At 41.3% G+C, this 14,189-nt stretch overlaps 1 protein-coding gene across 7 annotated transcripts in view; it reads left to right on the top strand.

Annotated features, from left to right (window-relative positions):
* Nucleotides 1–290: 290 nt before the first annotated feature.
* Nucleotides 291–14,189, top strand: part of PDCD1LG2 (programmed cell death 1 ligand 2) — a 119,390-nt gene continuing 105,491 nt past the window's right edge. For 2 of the 7 annotated variants that reach the window (XM_070794223.1, XM_019965987.2), the window contains exons 1-2: nt 292–656; nt 13,927–13,992. In XM_070794223.1, coding sequence (XP_070650324.1) covers nt 635–656; nt 13,927–13,992 — 88 coding nt within the window. In that variant the 5' untranslated portion in view covers nt 292–634. Of the gene's footprint in view, nt 657–13,926; nt 13,993–14,189 lie in introns of all 7 variants that reach the window. The other 5 variants (XM_070794220.1, XM_070794219.1, XM_070794221.1 and 2 more) reach the window with 3 other exon arrangements.

The raw sequence follows: 14,189 nt of genomic DNA, 5'->3' as shown, positions 1-14,189 counted from the left end.
CAGGAGTCCCCAGAAGGTAGGAAGAGGCAAGGAAGCATTCTTCCCTGGAGCCTTCAGCAGGAGTATGGCCATGTGACACCTTGACCTCTGACTTCTAGCCTCAGAAATTGTGAGAGAAATGTAGATACACTGTCTGTGGTTTTAAGCCACTCAGGTTGTAGTGATTTGTTACAGCAGCCTAAGAAAACAGATAATATCTATGCAAACTTCTTGGTGCGTAGCTAGAATGTGCAATGCTGAAAGTGAAACAAAAACCTCCCAGTAGGCTGGGCTGTAATCAGTTCCTTAGAATCAGTTTTGGTTTGAATTGTCCTCATGTTAAGAGAAAGCCTGAGCTGGATGGGGATGATATCTTTTCTCCTCTTGCTTAATGTACCTTATCTCCATATTTTTCTGTCAGCCGCCATCTCCTTTCTAGCTGTCCCTCTGCCAGCTAGAAAGAACCCAGGCAGCAACCTAGGTTTTATTTTCATTTTGGCTGTTTGTTTTGTTGGCTTCTGTGAGGACTGACAAACAGCTACTGTTTGTTGTTTTATTTTCTTTTTGAGTCTTTGCCTGAGGAGCCTCACCAAGGCCTGATGGGAGTATCAAATGGGCTGTGATTGTCTCATTTTGTGAGTTGGTGTTGCGGACCATGATGAGGCTGCCACAGTCGGGTAAGTGCAGGCACATTTTCTCTCCACACCATTGGAGATGTGAGAAACTGCCTCAGAAATTGTGTTCAGGGGCATAAACAAGCTAATTTCCACCTGTCCTCAAAACAGTAGGATTTCTCTTGTTGGTCCTATGCTTATTATTCTTGCTGAGCAGTTTTAAAAGGTGAGTTGTTGTTTTTGTTTTTGTTTTCTGCACAAAATAAATGTGAATGGAAAAAATTGAAATATTCCTGAAATTGTCACTCCACTTAGAATTTTGGAAAGTTAATGGAACTTAAAAATTTGGTTTTTTACATCCAACATCTGTTTGTGATTAACCCTTTGGCAGGCAGTCAACATTCCACAGTAGCCTGTGTTTACAAGATATGTTCTAAAAATCAGTTGTTTAAAACAAACAAACAAACCAGGACTTCCCTGGCGATCCACTGGTTAAGACTCCTAGCTTCCAATGCAGGGGTTGCAGGTTTGATTCCTGGTCAGGGAAGTAAGAGCCAACATGCTGAGGGACACGGCAAAAAAACCAACCATGCGCATTAACTTATAAACAACCATTATTTAACAAAAGTGTGACTTGGGCCTACTAAAGGGCTTCTATTCTACATAAAATGATAAAAGAAAGTTTAGCAAAATGAAGGAAAACCACTACTGGTCACTACCCATGTGTACAAAATAGAATAGAGATGATAAGGAACTCATGTGAGAAATGGTTGAAGTGAGGAGGTGAAACTTGAATGAAATTACCTATAGATAAGGGCTTCCCTGGTGGCTCAGAGGGTAAAGCATCTGCCTGCAATGCAGGAGACCCAGGTTTGATCCCTGGGTTGGGAAGATCCCCTGGAGAAGGAAATGGCAACCCACTCCAGTATTCTTGCCTGGAGAATCCCATGGACAGAGGAGCCTGGTGGGCTACAGTCCACGGGGTCACAAAGAGTCGGACAAGACTGAACGGCTTCACTCTCACTTTCACTTTAAGGTCTTCTAACCCTGAAATTCTGTGGTCCTGTGGAAGGAAATGAATGACATACATTGGTAAAATGCACAGTAAGAATATTCACTGTGAGCAGTAATCAGATAGTTGTGCATGTGTGGCAGGTTGTTTCAGTCATGTCCAACTCTTTGTAACCGCATGGACTGTGGCCTGCCAGGCTTCCTTATGCATGGGATTCTCCAGGCAAGAACACTGGAGTAGGTTGCTATGCCCTCTTCCAGGGGAGCTTCTGAACCAGGGATCAAACCTATGGCTCTTACGTCTCCTGGATTGGCAGGCAGGTTCTTTACCACTAACACCACCTGGGAAGCCCTCAGACAGTTGTAGCAGGAGTTAAATGCCAGTTGACCTGGATGTTCTTTAAGCTCCCTTTGAAGTCTAAGAGTTTATGAATAGATGAACTGTATCTGTTGCCACTCAACTGGTCTATTTGCCTTCATTACCTGAACTCTCACTATCAACGTATCTTCCTTGCTTTCTGTTCAAGGTGTCTTTTCAGATTTCTTCTGTCTGTGAACCTTTCCATTAAACTTCAGCTCCTTGTAGGGTAAGACACACCTTTTAGGTCCTCTGAATCCTGAGTGCCTATCATAGTGTATATGCATAGGTTCTCACTGAGTGCTTGTTCAGTTGTTGAATTAGTTGATTTGATGAAATGGCAGGTAAATCATCAGATGTGGGATGTTTGCATAAAATATAGCAGGCAATGGGACTGATGGAAGTGAAGCAGATTCCTCAGGGACAGTATTAGGAGTTACACCTCAGATTGACTTGCTTTAAGATGCACTGGACAGCGATCCTTAGGTTGTTGTGTGTCATTTTTATTCCACATGGCAACATCCAAATATGCCACCAGCATTAACCGTGTCATACTTGGGTTACCCTGTAATGAGGCAACTGCATCCTGGCCTCCTCATATCCCATCCTGGGTCTTCTGCAATGGGGCTTCCTCAGGTTGTGTTCCCCTAATTTTCAAATCAACTCGCAGAATTCTAGGATAGATGGAGGAATCTGAAAGTTTATCCAGCCCCAGTCACCTCGGTGCTCTCCAGCCTTTTCCAATACCCCTGGGACTGATTCCCAGTTCTTACTCTCCTGATCTTTCTATTATCAGCCCCTTCTGCTTCTTGGGATTTTCCTCCCATGGCTCTGAGATATTGTGATAATGAAGCTTCTCACTCTTAGATCATTTCTTCTCTGCCTTCTTCTCTGGTCTCTTACTCCTACTCTCCAAATTTTGGAGCGTTCCTCAGAGTTCAGACTTTTCCTTTCTAATCTCTTTTTTTTATACTCTCCCTCTCAGAGAGTTAATTTATTCCTTAGTATCATCTTACATTTTTATCAGAATTAACTTTTTATCTCTAGTCTCAAATAGTGTCCCAAACTTTAGACCTACAGTTTTCTTGACTGCCTTGCATTACTTCTTGACTCAAACTCAACCCATCATCTTCCCTTTAAAAATCAGTTCTTGGTCTTATATTTGTTCCCCACCCCCAATAACATCAATATTGTCTTGACAGTCTGGCCTCAAAAATCACAATCAACTTGTTGCTTCTCTTTCTTTCCCATGTGGCTGATCACTTGTCAATTGTTTTGTCAATTTTCCCATCAGTTGTCTTATAATAAATTTCTCCTTCCTTTCCCTTTCTTCCTTTTTTTTTTTTTTTTTTTTTGACCCTAAATATGGGGCTTTACCAAACTTCTGGATGAATACTGTGAACCCCTAATCAAGTAGCTGGCCTCTAATTCCACTTTTCCACCATTATATACTAAAGGGAAAAAAAAAAACAAAACTTAGATTTAATCTTTCCAAACTTCTTTGTTATTGTCACTCAGTGTTTGAGTGACTGTCACTGTCTTTCTTGGCAGCTCTACCTGGTATTAAGCTCTTAACATTCTCAAATTATATTTCCAGCCAGGTTATGCTCTTCATTGTCTTCCTCAACATGCCCTACGTGTTTGTTCCTGGGCCGTCTGCAGTGCCCTTAAGAGTTGTTTCAGCTCTCCAATTCCTATCAGTGCTTCAAAGACTCACTTCAAATCCCATCACTACCAGTCAGCTTCCAGGGTTTTTTCATCTTCATGCAAAATATTCTATGCCACTTATTATTTTTAATGTGTACAAGTTTTAACCTTCTGACTGTGTTATAATGTCTTTAAATGTAGGGATGCTTTCTTAGGTGAATCCTTCTATTGATTCTCACAGTCTATTATAAAAACTTGAAAAAATGGGAGCTTACTATTTATTGATTAAAAAGTTGAGATTCAATTTGAATTTAAGTTAAATTTGAACTGCTAAGCTAAATTCATTAGAATTGTGTCTTAAGTCTACAGATAGTCTACCTGGGTCTCAGATCAAAAGTTCAACTTTATGTCTATGTACACATTCATATGATGAAAGTGAAAGAGGAGAGTGAAAAAGTTGGCTTAAAGCTCAACATTCAGAAAACTAAGATCATGGCATCTGGTTCCATCTCTTCATGGGAAATAGATGGGGAAAGAGTGGAAACAGTGTCAGACTTTATTTTGGGGGGTTCCAAAATCACTGCAGATCATGATTGCAACCATAAAATGAAAAGACGCTTACTCCTTGGAAGGAAAGTTATGACCAACCTAGATAGCATATTCAAAAGCAGAGACATTACTTTGTCAACAAAAGTTCATCTAGTCAAGGCTATGGTTTTTCCATTAGTTGTGTATGGATGTGAGAGTTGGACTGTGAAGAAAGCTGAGTGCCGAAGAATTGATGCTTTTGTACTATGGTGTTGGAGAAGATTCTTAAGAGTCCCTCGGACTGCAAGGAGATCCAACCAGTCCATTCTAAAGGAGATCAGTCCTGGGTGTTCTTTGGAAAGAATGATGCTAAAGCTGAAACTCCAGTACTTTGGCCACCTCATGCAAAGAGTTGACTCATTGGAAAAGACTCTGATCCTGGCAGGGATTAGGGGCAGGAGGAGAAGGGGACGACAGAGGATGAGATGGCTGGATGGCATCACTGACTCGATGGACGTGAGTCTGAGTGAACTCCGGGAGTTGGTGATGGACAGGGAGGCCTGGCGTGCTGCAATTCATGGAGTCACAAAGAGTTGGACACAAATGAGCGACTGAACTGAACTGAACACATTCATATTGGCTTCCCATGTGACTCAGTGGTAAAGAATCTACCTGCCAGTGCAGGAGCCGCAGGAGACATGAGTTAGATCCCTTAGTTGGGAAGAGCCCCTGAAGGAGGAAGTGGCAACTCACTCCAATATTCTTGCTGGGATAATCTTATAGACAAAGGAACCTGGTGGACTATAGTCCATGGGGTTGGAAAGACTCAGACACGAGTGAACCCTCACACACATTCATATAAATACACATTTATAAGTTAAAATGTATCAATTATCTCTATGATATCATCTTAACTCTCTTTCTTAAATGCCTTTTAGAGGAAAGGAGTGAAAGACTTTAGCTGGAATAAGGCCAATCTTACTTATTGTAACTTTCACTAGTGATCAAATGTTACTGATATGCCAATAGTACTTTTGGTAGTTAGAAATGGAATCACACATTAATACCTAAAAGTATTAAAGTTTTCATGGTTCATCAAAAATCTTGGTATGTTGCACACTTGAGGATTACCTAACATGGTGAAACAAAATAGTTGAGATTGGTTGTTAGCTGCATAGATGGCACATGGAAGGGACTGTGGAAATCACCTAGTTCACCCTTCTTTTGTAGAAAGTGGAGAATAAGTTCCTAAGGCAGCAGAGACAAAGACCGGATCTCCTGTCTCCTAAACCTTCCACCATGCCACCAATAGCAGCAGCTTCTCTAGTGGCCTGGGTGACAACAGAAAGAGGACAGCAATTTGAGCAGGACCTTTCACAAATCTAAAAATGGTAGCTTTCATTTCTTCTCACTCTCAAGCTTGATTATCTCCTGACCAAGAGGGCCTTTCTTGACTCCTCTTGGAGCCACAAGAAAATTTCTCAAAGCTTATCCTATGCCATTTTGTTCCATTTTAGGTCATTCTTTCAGGCCCTGCCTGACTGAGTATGAAAGAGTTCATACTTCCCTCAACTACTTGCCTTGCCCTCAACTACTACGACATGCTCACAGGCAGAATTATCAAGAACTACTCAGAACTTCATTAAGAATTATCCAGAAATTAAGAAATTCAGCTAAACTGATTACTTGATTAAAAACTATTTTTTCCACTCACATTCCAAAGTATTTATTATGGGTGAGGGGCCTGGTGCCATTCTGAGTTTTAAGACATTCCTTTCTTTCATTAAGGGCTTCCCTGGTGGCTCAGACGTTAAAGCGTCTGCCTGCAATGCTGGAGACCCAGGTTTGATTCCTGGGTTGGGAAGATCTCCTGGAGAAGGAAATGGCAATCCACTCCAGTACTCTTGCCTGGAAAATCCCATGGACGGAGGAGCCTGATAGGCTACAGTCCATGGGGTCGCAAAGAGTCTGACACAACTGAGCGACTTCACTTCACTTCACTTCATCCTGCCTGATACAAGGATAGCTATAATCTTCCTCTGCTTGATGGAAAGACTAGCAAAACCAAATCCGTCCATAAGGGATATATAATTAAGATGAAATGAACAACTGACCGGGCATAGGCAAGGCATAGGAAAATAGTTATATCCAAAACAAAGGTGAGTTTTAAAAGAGAAAGCTAGAGAAGGCTGTGGTTGTTTGAACATGTTCATTGCATTGTGGAGAAGAGTCATCACAACGCTCATTTGGCTGAAGAAGTACCTCACCCATCGGCACTCTGTAAATGATGCATCAAGTTAATTGATTTAGGCAATACACCCTATAAACTCTCCAGATAAATTCTTCCAGGCCCTGCCTGACTGAGTATGAAAGAATTCATACTTCCCTAACATTAAATGCTTTAAGAATCCACTTTTTTTTTCGGAAAATGTGGTTCTCCTAAGGAGCCCAGGAGGCAGAAGTCTTATCCAGATTGCTGTGTTTTGAGGGAGGTTGGTGAGGGGCTTGAGATACCTGTGGAAGCATTCTTCTGGGAGATAATCTTGTCAATAATCTTACTGTTAAAAAGGGATCACTTTCTACCTCTTGTGGAAACCTTTGTTTCAGCATGTACCCTGTGCTTAAAGAATTCCAGGAATGAGGCCTCCCCATGCATGAGTGGCTCTGTTTGATAAAAAGTTCTTGTGTGCAGCCAAAATAAACAGCCGCTATATAGTTTCTGTTTCTCTGATAGAATTGTGTCAATTGGGAGTCTGTAGAGGATGAGATGGCTGGATGGCATCACCGACTTGATGGACGTGAATTTGAGTGAACTCCGGGAGATGGTGATGGACAGGGAGGCCTGGCGTGCTGCGATTCATGGGGTCGCAAAGAGTCGGACACGACTGAGCGACTGAACTGAACTGAGACTAAGATTCCTGAGTATGATGCTAAATTGCTGTGCATACAAACACTCATTCACTTGTCTGTTCAGCACACAGTTGTAAGGACCAAATCAAGTGCAGTCCACCTTTTTCATCCAAAGGGCTCTACAACCCTATGTATATGGCCAGCTATGCTATGCCACTTTACATAATGGACTTGAGTATCCCTGGATTTTGGTATCTGCAGACAATCCTGGAACCAATACCCTGCAAGATACCAGGGGATGACTGTACAAAGAGCTCCTGTTCTAGCCTTGAAGACATCACCTTGTAAACAGTGGGAGTTGTTGAAGTCTTTTAAGCAGGAGTGACATGGTTTAGGTTTGATTATTCAGTTTTCAAGAGATTGTTCTGCCTGCTAGGTAAAGGGATGGTTAATCCAATAGATATGAACTGAGTGCCTCCTTATTGCCAGACTGTGCTTAGGGCTGAAGGCATAGCAGTAAGCAAACAGACAAAGATCCCTGCCCTTTGAGTGATTATATTATAATGGAAGACAGCAGGTAATATTAATAATACAATAAAACAGGTACATTATATGGTAAATTCAATGGTAACAAAAGTTTTGGGAAAGAGAGACAGACAAGGAAAATTGGAAATGCTGGGGACGGGGGAAGGTGGTGCTGTTGCAATTTTATATAAGGCAGTCTCACTAGAAAGAGCAAAGAAAACATCCAAGGGCGGGGATAGGCACACTGGCAGCAAGATCCACTCTTAAAGGGGTGGGTGTGAGGAAGGTATTGCACAGGCTGGAAGTGGGCTCAGGGCCATTTGGTCAGGGAAGTCTAGCATCCCAAAGACACAGATTGTAATGGGTCATGCGGTAAGGTCAAGGGCTCCAGATAATACCTCTCAGCCCAGCAAACACCCCACACTGCAGAAGGGGCATGGCCACAATAGGGTTTTCTAAAGCATGGCAGGAGGGGCTTAACACAGAGGCCTCTCTTATTTGGGTTATTGGAAGGACTTATGATTTTATTCTCAGTGAAATATTGAGCCACCAAAATGTTTTGAGCAGACATGATTCAACTCATATTTTTAAAGACTCGCTCTGGTTCCTGTGTTGAGAATCACCTGTAGGAAGCCAAAGTTAGAATCACCATGAGAGACAGTGATGGCTGAGATTGATACATTAATAGAGGCAGTGAGATGTGGTCAGATTCTGGATATATTTTAAATAACGGCTTATAGCATTTATTCATGAATCAGATGTAGGTGAGAAAACATAGGAATCAAGGATGACTCCAAGATTTGTGACCACTAGAGAAGGATGGAACAGAAGGAAGCAAGACTAGAAGGTAAAAATGGCATGAGGAGGCTATGCTGTGGTGTAAGGAAAAATGATGTGAAGCTGAATTAAGGTGATAGTAGGGCTGTGGGAAGAAGAGGCATCATCAGGAAGTATCCAGGAAGTAGAATTAATAGGACTGAGGGATGGACTGAATGTGTAAGATGAGAGATGAGTAGGTTTAAGATGACCTCCCAGGGTTCTGGCTTGAAGTAAGAGTTATTATTACTGACTCTTTATGGAAATGGAATACAGAAGTTTTTATAAACTATCTAAGGTCTTGAAAGTGAAAGTGTTAGTCACTCAGTTATGTCTGACTCTTTGTGATCCCATGGACTATAGCCTGCCAGGCTCCTCTGTCCAAGGAATTCTCCAGGCAAGAATAATGAAGTGGGTAGTCATTCCCTTCTCCAGAGGATCTTCCCAACCCAGGTATTGATCCTGCGTCTCCTGCATTGCAGGCAGATTCTTTACCATCTGAGCCACCAGGAAAGAGGCTAATAATTGGTAGACTCAGAATTTGAACTCAGGATGTTCCTGACATTAGAACCTGAACTCTTAATCATTGCATGGGGCACATTATCCTTAGATGAAAGACTTCTGGTTGGAAAGTACCTTTATGACAGTGACTCTCTCTTAGTTGGCTCAAGGAAGCAGTGTGCAAGGAAAGTCCCCTTGGATGGGGAGGGAAGAAGGGGAAGTTAGAACCAGTATTGGGTGAATCCGGAGTCCTTTCTGTCGCCAGAACTATATGCTACATGCTATCCTTTTGTATTCTAGAAACAAAAATGCTCAGAAAGTGCTAGGCTACAGATGCAGCTTAAAATGATATCTTTTCTGGATATATTTGCATTTACAATAAGGAAGAGAGTTTTCAAGTCCAGCAAAGGTGTGTCTTGAGCATTTCTTGCTGGAAAGCACTAGATTTTGTTCCCAGTTGTTCAGTTCAGTTGCTCAGTCATGTCCGACTCTTTACGACCCCATGGACTGCACCATGCCAGGCCTCCCTGTCCATCCCCAACTCCCAGAGTTTACTCAAACTCATGTCCATTGAGTCGGTGATGCCATCCAATCACCTCATCCTCTGTCATCCCCTTCTCCTCCAGCCTTCAATCTTTCCCAGTATCAGGGTCTTTTCCAATGAGTCAGTTCTTCACATCAGGTGGTCAAAGTATTGGAGCTTCAGCATCAGTCCTTCCAATGAATATTCAGGACTAATTTTCTTTAGGATGGACTGGTTGGATCTTCTTGCAGTCCAAGGGACTCTCAAGAGTCTTCTCTAATACCACAGTTCAAAAGCATCAATTCTTCAGCGCTCCGCTTTCCTATAGTATGACTATATGCGTATGGTATGACTATCATACCCAGTTGTTACCTGCTGTAATATCTCCCTCCCTAAATTAAAAACAAGAATACAGACCCCTGTGGACCTTGCATTCCCTTCTAGCTACTGCCTCATATCTCTTCCCCTTTTTATAGCACTGTTCTCTAAAAAGTTGCCCGTATTCTGTTGCCTCCACTTCCTTACTTCCTATTTTTATCTGTATGAAGTCTACTGATACTGTGCTTACCCGGGTCATCCGTGACCTTCATACTACTAAATCCAGTGCTCAGGAGCATTTGGCTCAACTGATAACTCCCTCCTTCTATGTTTTAAACTCTAGGTTTTATTATTATTTTTTTTTTAATTTTTGTTCATTATTTTATCTGTTATTTTATTATTATTTACTAATGGTGAAGCCAACAGATCAGGTGACTGTAATTGAAAAAATAGTTTGTTATAGTCACAGATGCCAAGAGAAAAGGGGCATGCCACACCACAGAGGGACATACAGGCAAATACCAGTGTTGCACAGGAGGTAGAAGGAGAGGGGGGCAAAGTGGGCAGGAGCCCTCACTGTGGTTTCCATAGGAAGGAATTGGGCTAGTTTGAATAATCTGTTATTTGGCCCTAGGGTGATCAGAGCAGATACATATAAAGTGGCCCAGAGTGTGAAAGCCCCAAAAGGAGGTGATTAGAGGTAGGGCTCTGGATAGGTTGATTTGCATATGAAATAGGTAAGTTGTTTACTCTCTCTAGGAATTGGCTAATCCTGAGGAGGCAGTCCTTCTAGAGTCAACAAGACTCCAGATGTGAAAGCATCAGAATATAGAAAATAAGAGATGCTTAATTTGCCTTTATACCCATTCTCCCAGTTCGCTTTGTTAGTATTCCCCTCAAAGACCCATAAATGTTGGAATGCCCCATATCTCAGTCCTTTGACAGTGTCCCTTCTCTCTCTCTCTCTTTAGGAGACACCATGCAGCACTATGGCTTTAAGTAACACTTAGGCATTAATGACTCCCAAATGTGTATCTCTGTCCAAATGTGTATCTCTGTCCTAAACTTTGGACCACCAGTTGTCCGCCTGCCTACTAAACATCTTTACTTGGAGTCTAATAGTCATTTCAAACCAAAGATATTCCAAATACAGTTCTTGATTTCTGCTCTCAAATCTGCTTCTTTCTTAGTTTTCTGCTTTTTAATAGGTATCTCCATTCCTAATGACTCAAGCCCCAAACCTAGAAATTTTCCTAGATTTATTTACTTTTGTTAAACTATATTTACAACCTGTCAGCAATTCCCATCAAATCTTCTTTAAAAATATAGAATACTTAAATAAATGGAAAAACATGCTGCATTCATGGATTAGAAGACTTAATGTTATAAAAATGGCTGTATTCCCCAATAGACCTACAGATTTAGTGCAATCCCTGTCAAAATTCCAGCTGCTTTCTTGTGTGGAAATGGACAAGTTTTTCCTAAAATTCACATGGAAATGCAAGAGAGCAAGAATAGCCACACATCAAATAATAATAAAAGTAAAGTCTTAAAAAAAGAAAAGCAAGTTTGAAGATTCACATTTCCCGATTTCAAAACTTACTGTAAAGCTACCACATAATGAGCAATCTGTGGTACAAACATAAAACAGACATTTATATCAATGGAATAGAATTGAGATTTCAAGCTAAGCCCATGCATTTAAGGTCAGTTGATTTTTGGTGAGGGTGCTATGACAATTCAATGGAAAAAGAATACTGTTTTAAACAAATTGTGCAGAGATAATTGGATGTCTACGTGCAAATGAATGAGTGAAATCTTACCTCACACCATTGACAAAAATTAACTCAAACTGGGTTAAAGATGTAAATAAAAGAACTAAAGCTGTGAAAAATTCTCAGAAGGAAACATAGATGTAAATCTTTGTGACCCTGGGTTAGGCAATGATTTCTTAGAGATGACACCTAAAGAACAAGCAATTAAAAGAGAAAGTTTTAGACAAAACTAGCCTTCATCAAAATTAATTTGTACGTTACAATTAAATTAAAACATCTGTGCTTCGAAGAACTCCATCAAGAAACTGAAAAGACGATCACAGGATGGGAAAGAGCCATTGCAAATCATATATTTGATAAACAGTTTGACAGTTTCTGGGAAAGTTAAATACAGAGTTACCATTTAACCAAGCAGTTCCACTCCTATATGTACACTCAAGTGATTCAGAAACATATCTATACAAAAACTTGTAAATGAATGTTCATAGCAGCATTATAGCCAACAAATGGAAACAACTCAAATATCTATCAACTGTTGAGTGGATAAGAAAGATGTGGTGTGAATACACACCGATAGAATAATCAGTTCAGTTCAGTTCAGTCACTCGGTCGTGTCCAACTCCTTGCAACCCCATGAACTGCAGCACGCCAGGCCTCCCTGTCCATCACCAACTCCCAGAGCCCACCCAAGTTCATGTCCGTTGAGTCGGTGATGCCACCCAACCATCTCATCCTCTGTCATCTCCTTCTCCTCCTGCCCTCAATCTTTCCCAGCATCAGGGTCTTTTCAAATGACTCAGTTCTTCACATCAGGTGGCCAAAGTATTGGAGTTTCAGCTTCAACATCAGTCCTTCCAATGAACACCCAGGACTGATCTCCTTTAGAATGGACTGGTTGGATCTCCTTGCAGTCCAAGGGACTCTCAAGAGTTTTCTCCAGCACTACAGTTCAAAAACATCAGTTCTTCAGCGCTCAGTTCAGTTCAGTTCAGTCACTCAGTCGTGTCCGACTCCTTGCGACCCCATGAATCACAGCATGCCAGGCCTCCTTGTCCATCACCAACTCCCGGAGTTCACTCAAACTCACATCCATCGAGTTGGTGATGCCATCAGCTTGTCATAAAAAGGAATGAAGACTGGTAATGCATTACAACACAGAGGAGTCTTGAAAATAATATGCTCAGTGAAAGAAGCTAGACACAAAAGACCACATATTGTATGATTCTATTTATATGAAATAACCAGAATAAGCAAGTTTATAGAGACAGAAAGAAGGTTAGTGGTTGCCAGGGACTGGAGGAAGAGGGAAGAAGAATTGGGGTGTTTCAGCTAATGGGCATGGGGTTCCTTTTTGGAGTGATGAGAATAATCCAGAATTGGATAGTAGTATGGGTTGCACAGTTCTGTAGAATATACTAAAAACCACTGAGCTATACCACTGAATCATCTGTGTCTTAAATATATATGTATACACACACATAATCCTCTATTGTATGGTATGTCAATTATACTCCAATAAAGCTGTTAAAATTTTAATAATTTAAAGGGCAAATTTTTAAAGTTCAATAAATGTTTTAAATGTATAAATGGAAAAAACCTTCAACAGACCACCTCTCATCTCCACTGGCCCCACTACTCTGGTCTAAACTATCATCATCTCTGCAAAAAAATTCCTTACTGATCGTTCTGCTTCCAATCTTGCCCGTCCCACTCTCCTTTACAACAGTAGTCTATTGTCTACACCAAAACTAAGTCTTCTTTTAAAAATGTAAATGAGGTCATGTCATTCTCCTGATCCAAATCCTTCACTGGCTTTCCATTGTACACGGAGCAGCTCTGCTTTTACCTGATTCAGATGTATGGCGCTGTCTGATTAATTCCCCTTGAAGAAATGCTTCCAAGGCCAATAAAATTTAAAAGCCTCTTTGAAGACAAAGAAGTTGACAGTGTTATACCCTGTCTCTTTTACTTTAGCTGTGAGAAGTCCTTAAGTGGGAAAGTTTGTGAGCTTTGACAACTTTACCTGCTCAGTCAACTAGCAAATATTTATAGAGTATCTAGCTCTGTTCCCAGAGTTGCAGTCCAGCTGGAAATGATGGTGTACAGTATCCATTTGATGAACAAGACTGATTTTCAAAGGCCTACACTGAAACTATGGAAGAAACAAAGAGGTGCAGATAACCAGCTTTTGTGGTTATCAGTCACGAGGACTGGTTCATACTCAGAAAAGGTTGCAAGAAAAGGAAGAAGGGCTTCTAATTTGGATCGACAGAGTGCCTCACTTCTTCTTACCCTATCTCTCATCTCCTCTAGGCAATCAGCCTTTAACTTTTCTTCCTAGCTCTACTCTACTATGGTCTGCTGCCTCCCCAAAGATTTGTTTACCAGTCATTTCATTGTTTTCAGGAGTGAGCAAATGACCAGATCATGAGATCCAGTAAAACTGCTGAAGGCTCTGAGACTTTCAATTGTCTGTTTCAGATCCGGTACAGAGCATGTTCCTCCTACTAATTTTGAGCCTGGGACTGCAGCTTCAACAGACAGTAGGTAAGAAAAGTCAAAGGCTGGGGAGGGTCCTGAGAAAGGAACAGATGATGACCCCTAGCTGAAGATGAGGATGAGAATGTGGTCCTTGGGCTAAAGGCTTTCTTTAAGAGAAAGGGTGATTACCGGCTATGACAAGCGCAGTCAAAAGAATGGTGCCCAGGGTGGCTTGTGCACACCTGTTTCCCTATCTTACAGAA

This window comes from Bos indicus, chromosome 8 (assembly GCF_029378745.1).
Source record: "Bos indicus isolate NIAB-ARS_2022 breed Sahiwal x Tharparkar chromosome 8, NIAB-ARS_B.indTharparkar_mat_pri_1.0, whole genome shotgun sequence".
Lineage (NCBI taxonomy): Eukaryota > Metazoa > Chordata > Mammalia > Artiodactyla > Bovidae > Bos > Bos indicus.
This window is presented reverse-complemented; position numbering and strand designations above follow the sequence as displayed.